This window comes from Lissotriton vulgaris, chromosome 3_1 (assembly GCF_964263255.1).
Source record: "Lissotriton vulgaris chromosome 3_1, aLisVul1.2, whole genome shotgun sequence".
In the NCBI taxonomy this organism is placed as follows: domain Eukaryota; kingdom Metazoa; phylum Chordata; class Amphibia; order Caudata; family Salamandridae; genus Lissotriton; species Lissotriton vulgaris.
In genome coordinates, this window is record NC_141689.1 from 1,744,787,390 (window position 1) to 1,744,807,575 (window position 20,186).

A 20,186-nucleotide genomic window follows, 5' to 3' on the forward strand; every position below is an offset into this window, starting at 1 on the left:
CTCCCAATCTCATTTTATCTGACAATGGTGTGTAATTTGTTTCGAATAAAATGAGCGCATTTTTGATGAAATTTGGTGTTAAATCCATAACCACTCCGTTATATTGTCCTAGGGCCAATGGTCAGGTGGAGAGGGCAAACAGATTTATTAAGGAGGGGATTCAAGCAGCTTTGGAAAGTAATTTGGATGTTTGTGAATTTTTGAAGGACAAATTGTGGAGTTATCATATAACTCCTAATTCTTTGACAGGCGTTTCTCCTTATTTGCTTATGAGAGGAAGGAAGGAAAACTCATTGTTGCAACCTGAATTCTTGAAGGAATCTTTTGATTTGAACATGAAAGAGGTTATTGTGAGAGCTAAGGAGAATATTCAGGTTTCACGCAATGCAGGTAAAATGTATCAAGATGCTTATCATAAAACAAAAGACAAAGCAATTAATGTGGGGGATTGGGTACGTCTCATTAAACCCACTTTGAATGCCAAAGGTTCATCTAAATACACCAATCCTTTTAGAGTTGCAAAAGTTACTGAGTCTGCTGTATTTATCAACGAGAAGGGTTGGTGGAGCAAAGGTTCTGTAATTCTTCTTAAACCAGGGCAAGAATTGTTTTTTGCTAAAGATGAGGATGGTGTATATCTTTGGAATTATGTTAATTTTGGGAAGGGGTGTTGCTCCAAAGATATACTTTCTTATGATGGTTGCTTGGAAGGTCCCAATGTTCAAGAAGTTGGTTCTGAGCAATCCAATATTGCTGAGCAATCCAGTATTGCCGAGCAATTTAATGTCTCTGTTTCTATGGAGGAGGAACTTATTAGTCCTTCTGTTCAAGATAGCACGTTGTCACATAAAAGAGTTTCCAAAATTCCTAAAAATTTGATGATTTTGTTTTAGATGTGTAGTTTTATTTTGTTTGTTTGTTTTATAAAAAAAGTACATGTGGTAATATAGTCTTTTCTTAGTTTCCATCTCTGATGGTTCGTGTAGTTTTTGCTTTACCGAATTTATGTATGTCATTTATGGAACACTGTGATGTAATTGTAGAATGGTGTATCTTATGTATTCTCTTGGAAGACGGTTGCACTTGGGACAGCTCAGACGCTTTCCCTGTGTCTCCAGTGGATCTTTACTTATACACTTAATAAAGTGTTTAACTTTAATTTATTCCGTTTCCTGAATCTTTACACTACCTTCAGCCTCCAATCAGTCTTTACATATGCCACAATATAATTCTACCACATACACTAATACATGCAATTTACTCTTTATTTCTACGTAATCACAAACCTATGTTAACTTGACTCACATTTCATTAATAAATTAGATTTTCGCAAATAGCATTTCGTTTCCCACGTGTAGTGTCTAAATATAAAGGTGCATTTGTTTATTAGTTTACATGCTTAACACAATTAATATTATTAAAGTTATGTGGTAATTAATTTTGAGGGGGTTACAACATTTTTTGTATTTCCCCTGCTCCATCAACTGTCAAATGTTCTAAGTCCATGCGTGATATGCTGCTCTCGTCCGGGTTTTTTCACTGTGAATTTTGAATTCTGGGATTTGTAGTCTTGTTCTATAATAAAGCAAACGAGGCTACAAGTCACAGATTTCATAAGAAAAAAACCTGGACAGGCGCACCACACCATGTGTGGACCTGTGAAATTTGGCAGCTAGCCCCATGCGCCCCAAACAGATGTACGGTGACATTTCACACCAAACTATGGCACTGCACGTTGGTTTTGCATATCTCATACTTTCTGTGGAATTTAACGTCATTACGCCAATGCTTCTTTTTCTTTGCGCCACTCTGCCTGGAGTGCCATGAACGTTAATATTTCCCAATCTAAAATGGCCGCTGAAGGGTAGGCACGTAGCAGGCAAAGCAACGCACCAGTGAGTGCTCTAGTTTCTCTTTCGGCTTTCCATGACAGCCCTACAGGGCAGACTGTCATCCACTGTAGGCGCCGCCGTTGTATCCAGCGCATGCGTGACCACGACTGTCGCGCGCTAATTGAGTGGAGCTAGACGACGGCTTGCGCCTCCTGGATCGCTGGACCCGACTCCCCACGCCCTGCTTGAGAGCGTGCTGAGCCTGCGCGCGGCCTCCCCAGCTCAAGCGCGCCTGTGCTGGATCGTCGGCTGTTGGGGAGCTGCGCAGTGGGCCTTGCGCGGGCTCGGGTCTGCGTGTCTACCTGGTGTGTGCGGCGGAGATGGCGGGTGCAGCGGAGGAGGCTGCTGCTGCATCGGCGGCTGAGCTGGAAGGCGAGCCGCTACCGCCTGTTGAAGAGGAGGGGGTGGGGCCAATGCTGGTGGTCAGTGGGGTGCTGGTGAACGTGGCTTTGCTCGGTTTGCTGGTGTTTGGCGCCTGGCGGTTGTGGCGGCACTGGAGCGGCCGGCGGGATGGCCCAGGCGAGGGCACAGAGGGGGAGGCCCCCGCCCTTCCCCGCATGAAACGCCGGGACTTTACTCTACAGCAGCTGCGGCAATACGGGGGTATGCCCTACGGAGAGGACGACGTCGGAGGGGAAGGGTCTTCTGCCCCACCGGGAGAGCGCCGCATCCTACTGGCTGTTAACGGGAAGGTGTTCGACGTGACCAAGGGCCGAAAGTTCTACGGTCCTGGTGAGGAGGGCATGGGAGGATGCTAGCTGTTGGTGCATGCGCCTAATGGGCTATTTAACCGCTTGGGACAGTCATCGGTAGGATTTTGTGTACTGTAGAAGCCTGCTCTGGGTTATATGGCTGTGTGTGGGCGCGGCGACATGGTATGTTTCAGTAGCATGTGGGTTACCAATACATGGAAGGGCAAGGGAAGTTAAAAGGGGTGCCAAGGGAGTGTGCGTGAGTCTCACTACATTTGTGTGTTCAAAGTGGAGGAGTTACGAAGTAGTATGATGGGCAAATGCATTGCTCCGTGGGCCAGTGCAGTTTGTGTAGCCTGGTGTTGGCCCATGGGGCTCTGCCCCTTTGTGTTATCAGCAATGGGGGTTGCACTTTCTTGGGGCACTGATTATGCGCTCGAGCATTTTTCCGAGACATGGTGTCTCTCACTCAAGCCCAAGATACTAGGTTGGTCACGAAACAGCTGGCGTGGCTCAATGTGTGCCTAATGCTGTCTGAGCCCCAGCAAGGCCGCTCCCCATATCTGCTTTTCTGTGTAATCCACCTCTCTCGTTTGACTGCTATACCGGCCTGGAAAGGGACTGGTCGGCCCGTTCTGCACATAGTGCACATCAACCCTTTTCGGGGATATCTAACAGCTCACGAGCACGTAGAATGGTCCCTGGAAAGTGGCAAATAGCAGATTATGCTCTCAAGCTAGTCCATGAATGTGTCACCTCACCATTGACACCAGGGTCGGATTGGGAGCACAGTTAGACCCGGGCATCGAAAGAAAAGGTGGCCTGTATTTGCTAATAATGACCTTTCATGAAATGTTGCTTAGTATCGGGAGAATTTTGGGAGAAATCTCTGATAAATTAGGCATTCTAAGCTCGTGGGGTCGGTATCATTGGCCAAGACTAAACGCACCACTAATCATACTATTATTCCACTGCAACTCACCCACAGGTCTCATCACCTGATCTTCAGGCCCATACATTTCTCTGCCTGAATATATTAGCCACTTGCTTGTCCTTTAGTCTGTGCTTCCCCTAAAGATCCTAAATATTCGGTATTATATCAGACCATGAATCAGAGAACCATCCGCATCTATTGTGTCCGCAGGCTTCTGTTCAACTTCAAGAAACCAGGGGTCTTCCTCTTTTGGTTGTCACGCAGGAGCCTCTTTGCAAGCGATGTTTTAGGGGATTGCATACTACTTTGTACTTGAAGTCTTTTGTTTTTGGGGGTAGAGCCTTGATCTGAATCTAGAAAAACTGCAGGAATTCACTCAAATGCCTTTCATTCTTTCTATACCTCTTTCTTACTTGCTGTGTGCACCACTCCCATTATCTCAATCACTTTTTGACTCACTCCTAGTTCTTTCTTTTTCGCTCATACTCTAGTTCTTTTCCTCTCCATGGTGTCTCTCATTCTTTCTATATTCTTCACCCAGTCGCTCACATTTCCCCTCTCCCTTTTCTTTCTCCGTCTACAAATTCACCCCCTCTCTCCCACTCCTGTCCCCCTTGTGGATTTATTTTGTTATTTGTATATCTCTCAGGCTTTTATTCTTCCTGTCATTTTGTATCTCTCCGTTACGTTTTATTTAATTTCTCTGTCTTGCAAACCTTCCCTTTTTCTCTTGCCTTTCTCTCTCTCTCCCGTCAGCCTCTTTCACAACCCTCTGCCCCATGAATTTCTTTGTACTATACTTATGTTATATTCTTATGTGTCACCTTTATTGCTTTGCTGAAGACAGTAACGAAGAGTCCTTTTCTGCCTGGATGCAGCTCTTAAACCTAAGGAGAATCCACAGGTGGAATTTCCTTTACCATTCCATCTCTTTGTTAAAGGAAATTCCACTGGTGGATTGTAATCTACATTTAGCACTACCTCCTGGAATGCCCAAAACCTCTAAACTAAGCCCTAGACTTAGGGAGAGAATGAGGGTACTTCATGCGAGGTAGTAACTATCCTTCCTTTTGCTCGTAGACCAGGGAATGTTTGACATACTTGTCTGCGTCCCTCTCCTTTCCATCATTTCCTTCGCAATTCACTTTTTCTGTACTTTTATTAGCATAAACTCTACCCAAAAGTATTGAAGGGCTTTACATGGACACGTTAATTTATTTTTGGCAGTAGGATATTTAATGATATGTTCAGAATCACAGATTGTTGAGCTGAGGCTGAGACTAAAACCTGGTTCTGCTGCTTCAAAGTCGGTAGCTCTGGCCATTACACCACATCTTCTACCACTTGTCTGCCTCCCTCTTCCCCACTTTCGCTTTCCAGCTTTCTGCCTAACCATTTCTGCCCATCTCTCTGCTGTCTTTAATCACTTCTTCTTCTCCTGAATCTCTTCCCCCTCACTCCTCCATCTGTCTGCATACCTAGCACTCTTATCTTCTCTCCTCTACCTTTCCTTTCTTCCTCACTTGATTTCCTGTTCCCCCCCTTCCCATGTTTTTGTCATTCTTCTCCACTCTGCCGTTTCACTTTTCCCTTTTGTCTCTCTCCACATTGCTCTCCTCACTCAGTTACTGTCCTGCCATGGCTATTCTCCCTTCCATTTTTCATTTTGTCCCCAAATTAAGGTTTTTCACACATTATTTTGTGTTGTCAAAAATATTTATCTTTTTGTTCATTTTGGTTGGTTGCATTACTTTTTATTTCCATTCAGTGCTAAACCGAAGTCCCTCCCAGATAACAAGATAGCAGATTGCTGCTGGAAATGAAAGTAGAACCTTTTAGATGACCATCACACTTAATCTTTCACCCTACACAGCACCCTTTCACTCGACTTAAAGTAACATTAGAGTTGGCTGTGATGTTCAAAAAGTGCGCAGCCACTCCCTGTGGCCTCACTGTCACTCTGAGAGACTCTGGATGGGAGGGGACCCATCGCATGCTGTGCCTGCTCAGTTTGGCACATTGTCCTACTGTGCAAGACAATGAGCCAGCTATTCTCGTTACATGATTATAAGTAAAGAGCACCGACCTTCGCTCTAATGCTACAGCAGCCCTTAAGCTCCAGCGCAGGAAAATGTGTTTTTATCGAAGGCAGAAAAAACGGCCCGCCAGATGGTGTTTGCCTCAGGCCCCTTGGTCATTGCCCGATTGTCCACCCTTCCACCCTTCCAATCTGACGCTGATTGATACTTTCACACATCCCTTCCAAGGTGTATGCAAATGTGAGTCCCCGTTTTTTGCAGTTTTTCTTTATAACGGAAACGAGGCGGATACATTTTGTGTTGCCCTAAATCCCTGAACCGCACCTCTACTTCCTGGTTTGTTTGAATTTCCAAGCATGCTTTAACTCCTTGTAAGTAAACCCGTTCCTGAAAGTTCCTTATCTTGATAGGCTCTGTGTTCTGAAATTTAATAAGCCTATTAACGACGAAACCATAAATACGGTGCCAACACCAGGGGTTTGGAATCCCTATAGCCTGACGCCCAGGACATATTGTTTGGGGTCAAGTACAACAACCTTTCGTGTTTATTTTGTTCTTGGAACAAGTACTCCCAACCCCTGGCAGCACAAGCCCTTTGGCTGCCAGATTACAGTTCCACATTATGGATCCGGGAAGGGCATTGTCTGCAGTTAAGAAGCATTGCCAAACCAATAGGTATGAAATGGGCGGTCAGCCTTTTAATTTTGTCAATGTGTGTCTTTGTTTTGAGATGGTTTTTGTAAAATGTTATTGTTGTGGGAGTTGCCGGGCCCTCATCATTATAACAAACATTGGTAAAAAGAAATATTTTGGTCTCCAAAACCATTAATTGCCACAGTATTTCCTGGCACTGAACAAAGCTATACTTTGCGTGCCGACATACTCTTTGTGAGAGAGTAGGATGCTGTTTCTCACAGTGAAGCCATCTGGTAGATAGAGAGTATATAGTTATGAATAAAAACAAAAGGTCTTGGTTAACGTCATACCAAAATAGTGTCTCAATCCTTAAAATCACAAAAGTGCACCCATGGTATATGCCCTTGCATTAGTGCAGATTTACTGCTTTCAAGTATTCGAAAGAGTACATGAGACAGACACAAAATCGTGTTCCTAGAAAATATTTGTGAAATGCATTTTAGCGCGAGCGAATATGCACCCGTAGACTTGTTTATGCAAAAATCTGTATAGCTGTAACAAGTTCATTTTCCCACCGACCACTTTTTTCCCCAACCCTGGAAGTTTTACTTCTGCTCTTGTCAGGAGTAAATTTCCACCCTTTATCTCTGAGAAAATAGAAACAATGATAAACTCATTTAATATGCAAGTTAGTAAGTTTGCATAGACTCAAAAGAAAGGAAATTCCAACCATAGGGAACTATTATGAGTTGCTAGTATTCAAACCCTATTATGGTTAGAGCTCGGACATAATCAGAGAGGCTATTATAATTGCTCTTATATAATGAGATTGCTACCATAATTTGTTGTTGCACTACATGGTACCAAAGGGACAAGTGGATTTTGTTACAGGATAAGTAGATTTATGAAGTAACATGTCCTATGGACAAGTATATATCTTATTAAATTCCACACCCTTACAACACATACCTTCCAGAGGATCAGCATGTCTCTGTGAGCTGTCTTACTTTTTCAGTGAGCTTGCTGCTTTGTTGGGTCCCTAGGCTGCTATAGTTTGTTGCAAATCCAGGTTTGTGAGTTTTCGGTTGGTTTGGGATTTGTGTTGATGATGAATTTAAAAAAAAAAGTTTCTTTACTTTCGCCATATTCACATTTTTGTTTTTACACTAGAAAAAATATACAGCGCTTTTGGATGGACTGCGAGCTGTTACCTCACTATTACCATCTTGACAAGACTTACAGAATCGCATTCAACAAGTGGCACTGCCAGCAAATTTCTGAATAGCAGCAGACACAAGTTTGTTGATGTTAAACAACTTTTACTGATCGAACACATACATCTATGTTCCTAGTGATATAATTATGAATACAATACAGCACTAGAATTGAGAGAGAAACCGTGCGATGTTAGGGCAAAATATTATTATTAACTAGGTGCCAGGGACATTGTAGCTCTTGCCATTATGGATTGCTTATGTGGAGGCATTCTACATTGCCAGCATTGTTTACTTTACTGTTCACAACCGTGCCTAATGAACTGAAGTTAACACTGCTGTTAATCTTTCATATGGTGACCGCTAATGTAATCTTGAGTGAGTAGTCACTACTACAACTCTTTGCTAGTCGCTCAGGATGATCTTCATTGAATATTGTACAATCCTCCCTCTTATTGCCAGCCCAAAAAGACTGATTCCTCAATAAAACGACAATGTAGAGGGTGATGAGACTCTTCCTTTATTTAAAGGTACCCGACTAGTTTACACATGGTCTGCCTATGAGAGAGCTAACCTCACACATTGGCTCGTCTGTTACTCTAGATCACTCTTCTGGCCTTTGCCCTTTCTTGTAAGGCCAGGAAATTCCAGTTGTCAGTAGCTAGACTGCTGGCCTTCATTGTGTTTGGCCCTTCGTGGCTGGCATTACAAACATGAGTATATTTTATTACATATCCGGTTAGAGACATTTGTGCTATACACAATCTTGTGCAGGAGAAGGCAATGGGGTGCTCAAATGGAAAATGTGAACTTGGGGCTGGCCTAGGGTAAAGGATTGTGTACAGTTGGTGGGGGAAGAGTTGCACCCTAAGATGGGTTAGAGGTACCCTCTTATTTTGAAGCGGAGATACCCGCTTATTGAAGATGGGCATACTTTGCGTTTTTGAGAGTTCTGAACCTACTTTGGTAGTTGGGCCTACTTTTGAATGTAAATGTGTCACATTTTCAAAAATGAGCTAAAAGTATCAGTCTGCGCTTGTGTAAGGGGAATAACCTGCACTCTGTTACAGCTCTAGGCAGATGGATGCCTGGATGAAGTTAGGCAAGACGTAAGGTGGATGTGGCAAGGTTGGGCCACTGGAATTATTTGGCAAGAGGGCAAAATTGTGTCAGGGTTGAGTAAATTACTTGGGAAGAAAAGTCAAATTATGCAGCACATTTTGTAACTGTATCACTTAATTATTTCATCATTTTTAGGTTTGATTGCGCTGTGCTTGTGAAATCATCTATTGTTTTTATAATAAATCTTAAAAGGGACTTACATCCCACCCCCCTCACTTTCCTGGCTTTTCATTGGTTCTTGTGTTCGTCACTTTTCCTCCATTTCTAGTGGCTGTAGCATATTTTGCTGCATTTACCAATGCTTCTTCCTTGTCTGCTTCTCTTATCAGTGTCCCGTAGATGAAATACTGTTAACATCCACTTTAGTGGAACTATTTTTTTCATAAACTTTTGCCTCTTTCTGGTTTTCCATCTTGCAGCATGTTTATAGAGCAACTGGCAGAGTAAGTGCTTTGCCCCGAATCACAGCATGTTGCGCTGCCGAGACTTGACTGGGATCCCCAGCTCTTAGGTCAGCTGCTCAGGCCACTGTGCCATATTCTCTCGCCTCCTGTGATACTTACTGGTCAGGGAGCTCTTTCCTTCTTCTCTCACTGAGAGCGCTGTCGCTATTTTGTCCTATGTCAGTTTTACCTGTTCGTCTTTAGTCATGTCCTGGAAGCTGATTGTGTATCAATCATCAATTATGTATACCAGCTCCAAACAGCTATATCTTTAAAAAAAAATCTCATAATTAATGTAACTGATAGCGCTAAAATAGCTCAGATACGAGAGCTTTAGACTGAAGACTTAAAGGTCCCTTGTTCGATCCCCGGTTTTGGCAGCATGATTCTGTTGTATACTGCTTTGATATTTGCAATGTATTTCCTACGCACGTTGCACTTTCTTTTCTCTGCTGTTTTTGCGGCGTCCCACTCGCGCTCCTCTCTCTCCCCTTTTCAAACCATCTTTCTTCTTTCTCAATTTTCCACTCTCCGTCCCTTGTGTCCTCACCTTTTATCCCATCCTCATTCCCACCTGCTGACTCTTCCTCCGGGCTCTGCAAGAAATGTTTAATGCTCTGAAAGTGCTCCAAATTCTCTGAAACCTGCCCGCTGCTAAAGAAACACACACATTCTAAAATCATCTCTTTTCAGGTGTAAGAGAAACCGATTCCCTTCCTTTTAACTTTCAACACCACTTCTGTTAATGTGCACAAGTGCGCTGTGCACGTATGTCTGTCACATCAGAGCGAGGATTGTGGCAGTGTGGACAGAAAAGCAGACCAGTTGTCTGTTTCCACAGAGCTCATCTTAAAGAAGTCCTTTCTCTTGACTGCAGTGATTCAGTTTAATGTCCTTTTGTTCATTTTTAGTATGCCACATGTCCCGCGTTTTTAACACCTTATGAGCACCAGTCCTGACACCCTCCAACCCCCGCTGCACACATTTCCTTCCACCAAGGGCGCTGCCCTAGCAAAGGCAGACTCTGTGGTTAGTTGTGGTCCTTGTAGGCCAGACCCCAGGACAGCATTACCAGCAACTTCAGGTGACACAGCTGGAGACCACTAGCTGCTACCTGCCATGCGGCCTTTACGAGAGTTCTGACAGTGTTTATAGAAAACTGTAAGCAGTTGTTATGTTCTGTTCTAGTTAAAAAAACAGCTGGAGAGGTGGGTGAAGTAGAACAAATGCCACTGGGGGAGTGGGGGTGCTCCTGGTGCCTGGCAATACTTCTTGACTGAAAGGGTAATTTTTGCTGCTGGATGGGTCACATTGAGGGCATTCTCCCCCCCTAGTCTTGAGGGCTTTTTTTTTTATGGCTGGCGATCTGCCCTAAAAGAACACACACCATTTTCTTGTAGTCACATATATATTTTGGCCCCAAGCTCCGCTGAGACAGCGTTGAATGAGTTAAAGGTCTCTGGTTCGTTCTCAGGTGTCAGAAGCTAGACTTCTGTCGATAAACTTTACTAGGCACCCAGAACACCATCAATAAATACTAAATAAACTTGCTCTCTAAGGCTTGCAATGACAGCAGAGGGCTCTTTTTTTTTTTTATTATGCGCGTACAAGTAAAACGTAGTAAAATACATTTTAACTTCGGGGGGTGGGGGGTAAAGATAAAAAGTACAGATCAGTTTTTCACATACAGTGCACCATAGTAAACTAATAGATGAAAATTAAGAACATACATGTGTCCAAGAATAAAATGTCTACCAAGAGAGAGACTGTCACACAAATACACCCACTGTTTCTCATTCACACGTCTGTTATTTCCATACATTCATTACGAATACACACCATGTCTGACGTTAACTAATCTCCCTAGTTAAAGAACATCAACAAGATATGTATATAATACGCAGTGACGGTTGCCAATGCGTACTTATAGTTACATCCTTACTAGAATGTTTTGAAGTGATCCGTCAATTTCCCATACGAAATTTCTGTCCCAGCTACAGAAGCAAGCATTGGTAATGCATCTGTATAGCCTATTTGATTAATGGTAAGCTGTTTTTTGTTGTAAGTTGTAGCTTAGTAAGCAGTTGTGCAATACAAGTTCCTGAAACTCCGTTAAAGTGTCATGACTTTATGGAGAAAGGCAATATATTGTACGCTCTTCTGAGTCCACAAAGTAAATCCAATTGTGAATTTGTGTAAAGGAGGAACAAAGCTCTCCGGATATTGACTGTGCTATAGAAAATAAAAATGCAGTGGACTGGAAATCAAGAAGGTTTCAGTAAGTTATATTACACATGTGCTCTCTGAGCTCAAACTTGCAACAAAAAAACGCTTAATAATCTCATAGACGTAACCGATGCATTATCAATGCTTGTTAAACTTGGTGACATTGTCTCCGTATTGGTGGTACCTCATTAGTACCCATTTAACACCCAAATACAGCAATGAGCAACTGAAAGGTGACCAGTCCAGCTTTGCTAAAGAGCCTTCCTCTGCGCGACAAAACATGTTGCGGCTTTTTCAGTCACTTTTTAACCGTTTGAGCTAGAATTTTTTTGGGATAAAATCTGCAGATAGTGGCAGTTGACAGATATGTGGCAAAACTATAATCATGCAAAAATCGCCATGTTTATAAAAACCATCCCAAATGTGCTTTACAACAAAGTGAGCGCTAATACAAGGCTACCCCGGAGAGGAGGTTGGATGATGAATGCCTTCATGTGGGCAGGTGGACAGAGGAAGACCAGCAAATGGACCCAAGACTGAATCACTAGTATCTTACAGCAGAATTGGAAAGCATAAACAGACGCCAGTTAGCATCTGCATATAATCACACAGAACTCAGGACAGGTAAAGCTTCGTAAGAGATAGAAGTAGTCCATTACTGATGCAACATAAAGGTTGAGTTCCTTGCCACCTTCTAAGATCTTTATAATCAGGACAGTTTTTTGATTGCGCTCTCTCTCTCTCTAAAATACAAATATCTCAAAGTGGTGGATTTTCTGTTGCACTGATCAAAGTTACTCGTTTCGCACGAGTCAAAAATGAAAAGATAACTGGAGTATTAATTTATTTAGATGCATATGACTAATTATATTGTCAAATCCTTTGTATTCTGCATCTTACTTTGTGTATACATAATGCAGGTTTTTTTTCCAGTACCGTTTAATCGCATTTTCGGTCATGTCTTGGTAGTGCGGACCGCTGTCTGCACTTTCCTCCTTCAGCGACTTTGAATAAACAATTAACAGCAGTATACCTTGCCAAGAGTTCTTTCAAAAATTGATTTCTAACTGGTAGGACCACTTAGCATATTTTGAGGTTACCTGTGCTGACCGCTTCCTGTTGAGTAATACGGAGATGTTTGTCAGGTCTTAATACGAATCTGTTTTCCAAGGACTATATTAAACACCAAAACAAGTTATGTACCTTTAGAAATGTTAAATAGTTGAGTAGCTTGCAGTATAGGGGGTAAAAAAGTTTACCAGAGTTTGGAAGCTGCCTGGACAATGCAGGGAGCTCTTCATATGGTGTATTTATGACGTATTGTTTTTATGTTCTTCTGTGTTCAAGAAAATTGTCAATCTTCTCCAATAAGTTTATTTTGTGTAATGTTGCCGTTGCATTCTAGAACATTATTTTTCACAATTGGATCTATTAAGGTTTAAGGCTGCACTTTCAGTCGGGGATTAGTAAAAGTGTGCGTTTATCAAATTTAGATGTCGGATGTCGTTCAATATCCCCCTCCCCTCTCAGATTATTAAAAAAAAAACAGCTTGCAAAGGCCATGTCATTTGGGTTGCCACTGCTTACTGTTTATTCGGTCTGAGAGAGAACTGTTTGGTTCGTTTTTCCGATTTCTGTGACTGAGTTTGGAAGCTTAGATACATTAATTCCTTTTATTCTGGATGTAAATGTTAGACATGCATTTTGTAGGTATCGGAGATATTGGGTAATGGTGAATTCGCACATGGAAGTTTGTAATTCGGGTAGGCTTTACTGGTGTGCAGTTGGCAGTTTCATTGTGTTTAGCTGATTTCTTTTTTTATTTTGTCATGTTTATATTTTATGTAATATGTGCACTTCCATTATTTTTAATTGTGGTTGTTACGGTTTACACCGAAACAATAAACAAACATATCCCTATAGTTTATCAGCTACGCAATCATGTTTTCTTGGAGGGTGTTTTGACAGTGATTTTGGCACTTTAGTTTTACAGAGCTCCTTTTCCAAGAATAGTGGGACCCTCCACCTTTTTCGGGAGCCCCACCATCAAGATTTTCTTGCTAGGTGTAGCCTCTGCCTCTTCAGCTTGTTTTTCTTGACCCTCCTCAGTCTGCCTTGTGTTTAGGCCCCCCTTGAACACTGCCACGAGTTCAGCTTCTGTATTTGTAGTGACTTGTTCTCGACCCCGCTCCCTCTGCCTTGTGTTTAGTACCCCCTTGAACACTGCCACTGAGTTCAGCTTTTGTATTTGTAGTGACCCGCTTTGTATGGGTTCACCTCTTGTTACTGTTTGTGAACTATTGATCATGATTTGTAAGTAATTGGCAAATGTAGCAACAACAAGTGGCTCTCAAATCTGGTATCATAAATAAATTAGTTTCTGATTTACAAAGGCTTTTCTTTATTTAGGGACTGCAATGTCATTAACAATTCCTTAATGACCCTAGAATACACCCATTGTATCCCCTTTACTAACTCTGAGAGCAGGACAGTGTTGGAAAATACTTTTATCTGAAGGCCAAATTGGCAATAATGTCTTTTGCACTTTTTCCCAGGATCAAGCCACCTTCTTTCATCAGACTTTCAACTACTAAATATCCACTTTAACAGCAGCCGTGAAATTATATTTGCTTAGTCTATCTACAGATACCAAAATATATTTGCCCGTTAGTTTGTTCTTCTTAACACGTAGCTCATCTGTCGCTAACTTGTAAAATCACTTTTTATTTTCGTCGAGGAACACTTGCATGCGTTTAAGCACCCACTATTGTACCTTATTTCCAAGCAGTGAAACCTCTCCACTGATATGTTGATCTTTAAACCATACAGACACATGTCCTGCCCTACGACTCCACTAATGTAGTATCTTGACAATAAGTACTGTTTATTGTTCTTGTTGCTTTTGCTCTTTCTACCTGACAATAGGCCTAGCTACAGTTCTTGGCTATGTTAGGCTTTTTTAATAGGAACTCCTTTAACAGTATAATTGCATCTTGAATGAGCCTTTTAGTTTGGTAACTGTTCTCCTTACTTAGATGTCACTCCTAGGTGCTACGTTTGTATTCTTAAAATATATAGTTAATTCCAGTGCCCAGCAGATGAATTTACGTCTCCTTCCCATTAACAGTGGGCGGGGAATCTGCTCCGCCTGAGGAATTTGCGGCGTTTTGCCAACTCCGCTGGGAAAGCTGAGTTCGGCCAAAAACTCAGATTCCACCACATGGCGGAGTTCACCTTGCCCCCGCTGCCCAGCCCCATAAATGTGTTACTAGTAGTAGTACCTCTATTGTGCAAAATAAATTATTCCTTGGCTACTACATTGAACCAATGCCTTTTTAGCTATCAAATGTGGATAGCCAGCTCTTTTATCTATGTGCAATTGTTTTCTTTCTACAAAGTGTCGGGTGATCCGGTGTTGCTTTGCTTGGAAAGTATACATTTTGCCATGGTACACGAGGGCTCTTATTATTTTTCATTTTTCGCCTTTGAAGTTCTGAATCTCTGAAATCTATGCTTCTCTTTAGTTCCGCATAAATACATTTGTGTTTAAGATTTAATAAATGAGGACAATTTGCCATCCTCTTGTTTTTATGAGCCCCTTGATTACACCTTTCCCTTCAAACCAGACACACAGCTGTTTACCTCCTAGACTGTCCCTTCACATTTAGAGAACTTGCAGTCACAAGCTTTTACCAAGGTAGAAACATTTTAAGCTACAATTAGATGTTTATTTTTTTGTTTTTCTAGCTGAACCGATAGATGGCAGCATTTTAATTTAAATGTTTTTGTGCTATAAAGTATTCCTATTTAAAATAAGAATTTAGACATACTATCTGTATGCTTCGCACATTCGTCAGTCTTTTATTTTCTGGCTCAACTCAAATACCAATGGCCATTTTATTAGAATGCCAGACACAAAAATATCGCTGAATCGAAGCGATAGTCTTTTGATACCAGGACACCACATTTCGGTAGCCAATCCCAAAGAACCGCAAATCACATGAGGAAAACCTATGATTTCTGCATTGAAAGTAGAAGGAGCAATTACAAGGCGATAGTGTAACCGTAGCATGTTTTTAAAATTTATTTTTAACAGAAGTCTGTGCTGGCAGTGCCCTTTTAGAGCAAAGGAAATAAAAAGACAAACCTTAACAGCTCTTCCGAGATTGTCACACGCTGCCACTGCCCCCAGGCATCTGATTATTTTCCACAGGATTGGAAGTGCCTCCGTTTCATCTTCTGCTGGAGAAGTCTGCAAGCCAGCGACATTCCAGTTAAAGCTCCGCAGCGTCGCACAGCATGCCGGGACCGATCATAACGCTGCGGAGGACTGAACACACTGCCTCTTTGGTAGAATAGCGTCTAGTTGCACTTGCCACCCCTAATCAGAAGCCGCTCAGCCCGAGGCACAGAGATCGTGCTGGTGAGCGGTCACACTGAAGAGAATCCCGAGGGGTGTTCAGGTACATATGTGTGCGAGTGCAGCAGATGTGTGATGCTTGAAGAAGTCACTGTGGAGCTGATGAAGGCATGTGAGAGACATAGAGACGAATTTAGGGCGGAGCCGAACTCCGGAATTCAACTGACTTTTTACGCAACTCTGCGGAATTCGGCAATGTGCAACTCCGCCTACCCTTACCCACTGTGCTCTTCTTTTTTGACCAGGAACTGCAGCCTTAAACTTCCACAACTGTGTCTTTGTCTGTATACCTCTCTTTACACATTCCTGAAACCAAGTGTTTTCTTAAAATTGAGAAGCGAGAATTTTTTGCGTGCAACTGTAAGTAGGTAGCAGGGTTAGACTCGAGTGAACATTCAGTTACTGATTTAATGAGCTCACCATCCATGCTGCCGTTTTTAGGTCTCGCTAGCGAGATTTTATTAGGTCCCGGCTAGCGTAGGTTGCAATTGCGCAGTCTCGCTGGCGAGATTTTATGTTTTCTAGTATGGGGCTTAAACCCGCCCCTCTTCTCCATTGGCTGGCCTCCTAAATGCCTGCCAGCCATTGGAGAAGAGGTTTGTCTGTCAATTAAGGATTGTCTTTTTCGGATTCGGGGGTGTGTTTTTTTAGCTTCTTTCTCTCCTCTTCCCATTGACTGGAATGTAAACAACAACAAGTCAAAACACGCCCGTTGCTAACATTCCAACCAATGGGAAGAGGAGAGAAAGAAAACCACGCCCCCAGTCTGAAAATGACTGGGTATTTCTCAGATCCATTTCTGCTGGACCTCGGAGAAACATGGTGGTGTTCATGGCGTGGTCCACCGCGTATTTTTTTTTTTTTTTTTTTTTTTTATTGCGCCACTACGTATGTTTTGTATTTTTTTTTTTTTTATTGCGCGGGTCGCATTGTATTTTTAATTCCTAAGCAGGTGCCTACCCCACTGTTTATTTTCAATTCGGAGTGAGCCTACCCCTTATCTGCCCCGTTTTCACCGCCGCAGCCCGGGACTGAAGGGAATCACTGCCGCGGGCGGCCAAGCTTGCTGCCTTTATTCCAAGCAAGTTTAGAGGAGAGGGAGGGTGCTGGTGACATCAGCAGAACCTACCAGTCGGGATCCAGTCAGGCCGCTTCTGCTGGCCTGACTGGATCCGCAGCCGCCGCTCTGCCAGTTTCCGGATGACCCAGCTGGGGAGTGGGCGCCGCGCTGTGGTCTGACGGGGGCTCTCACAGACGCCCGCCCTGGATCTGGGCTCACTCGCCGCCGTCTGCCCAGCTTCGTCTGAAGCCCTCCCCGGTTGCCTCAGTGTGCTCGCACCGCGGGGCTCCGTGACCGTCTGTCCAAGTGTGCGCTACGGAAATGATTGAAGAGCGGTCTCTGTGCAGTGCAGGGTCTGCCTGCTCCGTGCCTGTGTGTGCGCTGCCTGCACTCACTGCATGCGTGAGTGCACCAAACAGGCAGTCGGTGCGAGGGTTGAGCCCCATCTTTTGTGTGCTCTGTATCCACACACTGGGTGCAGTGTGTGCACTGCACACTAAATACAAAGAGGCAAACTGCAGTGCGTGCAGAGTCGACTCCCTGCCTGCGGGTGCAGTGTGCACAGCCACTGTCTGTTTATCTGCACAAATTACAACAGTGACGAATGGATCAGCGTGCATCCGCTGCACAGATCGCTTGTTTTCATGTCTGAACTGTTTGAAGCATCCGGGATCCAACCGAAGCTGCTGGGGGGGGAGACCTGTTTGCCACCCAGCCCGCGAGCCCCCTCCCTCCCCCCCCGGACGTAAAAGCAGGGTTGATATCCGGACACCACTGGGAGGCCGGACGGACTCATCTGCCTGGAACCCCCAGGGTACAGTCTTCAAAAGAGGGCCGCGCCCCCCTACCACGGGGCCTTGGGCAAGAAATGGAATAGATCTTGGGATCTGACCGCTTAGAGGGTCCCGGCAAAAGGAGTAGCACAAGCCACCGGTGTCAGTGTCTCCAACCAGTTACCTGTCTGTATCCACCCCTCAGTAGAAACATGGCGAGCGCCTCTTACCATATCTCCAACCTGCTGGAGAAAATGACATCCAGCAACAAGGACTTCAGGTGAGTGTTACACCTCTTATGTTTACTTGTCACTTGTATGGGCTGTTAAACACTTTGACGAGAAGCTCCCTCACACTACCCGCCAGCTCCTCAAACTCAAGGGCTGGCACTCCTGATTAACTCTACCTCTTCGTATCTACAAGTGCCATAGAGTACTCCCTATTATTGTAGCCCTACAAATCCATTGCCCGGGCCTCACTCTATCTCACGACACTGCGCCGTGTTATGATACGTCAAGAGATAATGGGCCTTTGGACAATGACCCAGTCTTCCTATTTTCAAAGGTGCGTACTCTGAAGCACACCTCATCGTGGCTATCCCATACTGTGACAGATCCCACTAGAAACATAGTTCCTGAAACCTGCAACATTCGGGCATTGAACTTTCTTTTTATCTCCTAAACCAGAACCCCACCCCCCTCCTGTTGGGGTTAAAATATCGTGGGATGGTTTACCCCACCTAGTCGGTGCTCTTCTCCCCCATCTAGAAGACTGCTTATATGACTTACAAAAATACCTCTTATCTTTCCATCCCTGACACCTTGACCCATAACAACTTTGTACCCTAAATCATCATAGCTGTATTGTCATCCTCAGTTTGCACCTGTAAGCACGAGTAGTTGTTTGCATCACTGTAGCCAATGCCATCCGGTCCCATATATACAACTACTTTACAGAAGTGATGTACACTTAAATCCTGGTCCTGTAGATCGTCATAACCCCTCCTTCCATCGACTTAATGTCTACTGTCAAAGAGATAACTCAAGCTCCACAGGCAGGTCCCTGGTGAGGGTGTGGCCTGCTTAGCTTCGAAGCGTGCCTTCAGGGAAATTGTGACAAAGACGGTGAATTAAGAAGTTTCAATGGCTCAGTAACTATGGCACACGGTCATCCAACGGTATTATAAACACATATGTCTTCTTCTGCAGAACACGAGATCGCTGAACACACGCCTTTGAACTTATGAAATGTTCTGCATTTTTTGATGTGTTCATAATACCGTTTGATGACCGTGTGCCATAGTTACTGAGCTATTGAAATTTCTTATCAAATCAAAATTGGAGGTACGCTGGAATTCGCCAGATAAGTTATCAAGTGGTCGCTTTCGCTCCTCAAGTTAATTTGTCTTGATGATGACCCTAAAAGGAATTTTGGGTTGAAACGCCGTTGACGCACTGTACATGGCATAAATCAGAGATCACATTATTCTCCGACTCTGTATTGTGTTTATTGTGATTTGTGTATTGGTCTCTGCCATTGTTTTTTGATTTCATACATGTTGATGTTTTTTGTATTAATTGTGAGTGTAATTGTTTGAGCGCCCTTGTGGTTTCATTTCACTTTATTAAAACTTATTTGAGTATTTACTTATATATTGGTTTTTTGTGACATTGTGGCACTCATAGGCTTTTCCTTTTTCACTTTCTTTTTGGTTGTCCCCCCCGCCCCCCCCCCCCCTTTTTTTTTTTTTTTAGTTAAGTATAATAATATAGCTTAAGAACCTTGACCTTGTTTGGAATATATTGTTATCCCTGGTTCTTGTTCTAGGGTCGCCCTTGTGGTCAACTACTCTTGATGTTATAAACTGCCTCTCTCTGTCCTGCGCGTTTGTTACCTCTTCAGTTTAGCATTTGCTGTCTTTTTCTTGTTTTGTGTGCCAGTTCACCAGTCCTACCTCACTGGAGTGATGTTCATGGAAGCACCTGGTCGAGAACCGGGTCTATTCCTGTCAAAAGGAGGAATTTTGAATGTCACTTTTTTTTCCTTTCTAAACCACATTCATGCCCTTATTAACTCCACTGCCCCGCTTATCGTCTCATACATAGATTATTGTGATTGGTGGAACAGTTTCTGTTTTTTTGGGTGGGTGCTTGAAAGTGACTGATGTGACACCTTGTACCAGCAGCCTTGATCTTCACCGTTGTTGATTAATAAGGTGTTATACATATTTTAAACCTAATAAGCCTTCAGTTGTGGATTTACTGTCTCACCATTCTGTGGTTACAAAGCACAATTTTCCATAACGAACCAGCCTTTTTCGTTTGAATTGTACTTTAGATCACCTGTGACAAAGAAGCAATAATTTCCGTCATATTTGATTTATATTAAAATATGTCCGGGTTTAATTCATGCTGCAGACCAATTCCCTTCCCTAACCTATCAATTGGTAAGATTTTTATTGTCTGAGAAAGTTTAAGGTGGTTAGTGTCTGAAAAGTAAGCTTTGGTGGCACTATTCTGCACGGCGAGTGGTTTGTTTCAGTAGCTTTGATCATTGTGAGCGCTAGATTAATGTGTTTTGTTTGAAATATGCAGCCACACGAGTATATGGCAAATATCGTAATCCAGGATTGCACAGAAAATACCACCACTGCTGAATGCTCTCTTTCCACTGGTCCTGCCTTTAAAACGTGTGTGAATGAAACTTTACGTTCGTATTTTGTGGTGGTTTCTTAA

At 43.1% G+C, this 20,186-nt stretch overlaps 1 protein-coding gene across 1 annotated transcript in view; it reads left to right on the forward strand.

Annotated features, from left to right (window-relative positions):
- Positions 1-1,939: 1,939 nt before the first annotated feature.
- PGRMC2 (progesterone receptor membrane component 2) overlaps positions 1,940-20,186 on the forward strand; it is a 93,159-nt gene continuing 74,912 nt past the window's right edge. Inside the window, exon 1 of the mRNA XM_086962178.1 lies at positions 1,940-2,624. Within this exon, the coding sequence (XP_086818304.1) occupies positions 2,213-2,624 (412 nt within the window). The 5' untranslated portion in view covers positions 1,940-2,212. The remainder of the gene's footprint in view (positions 2,625-20,186) is intronic.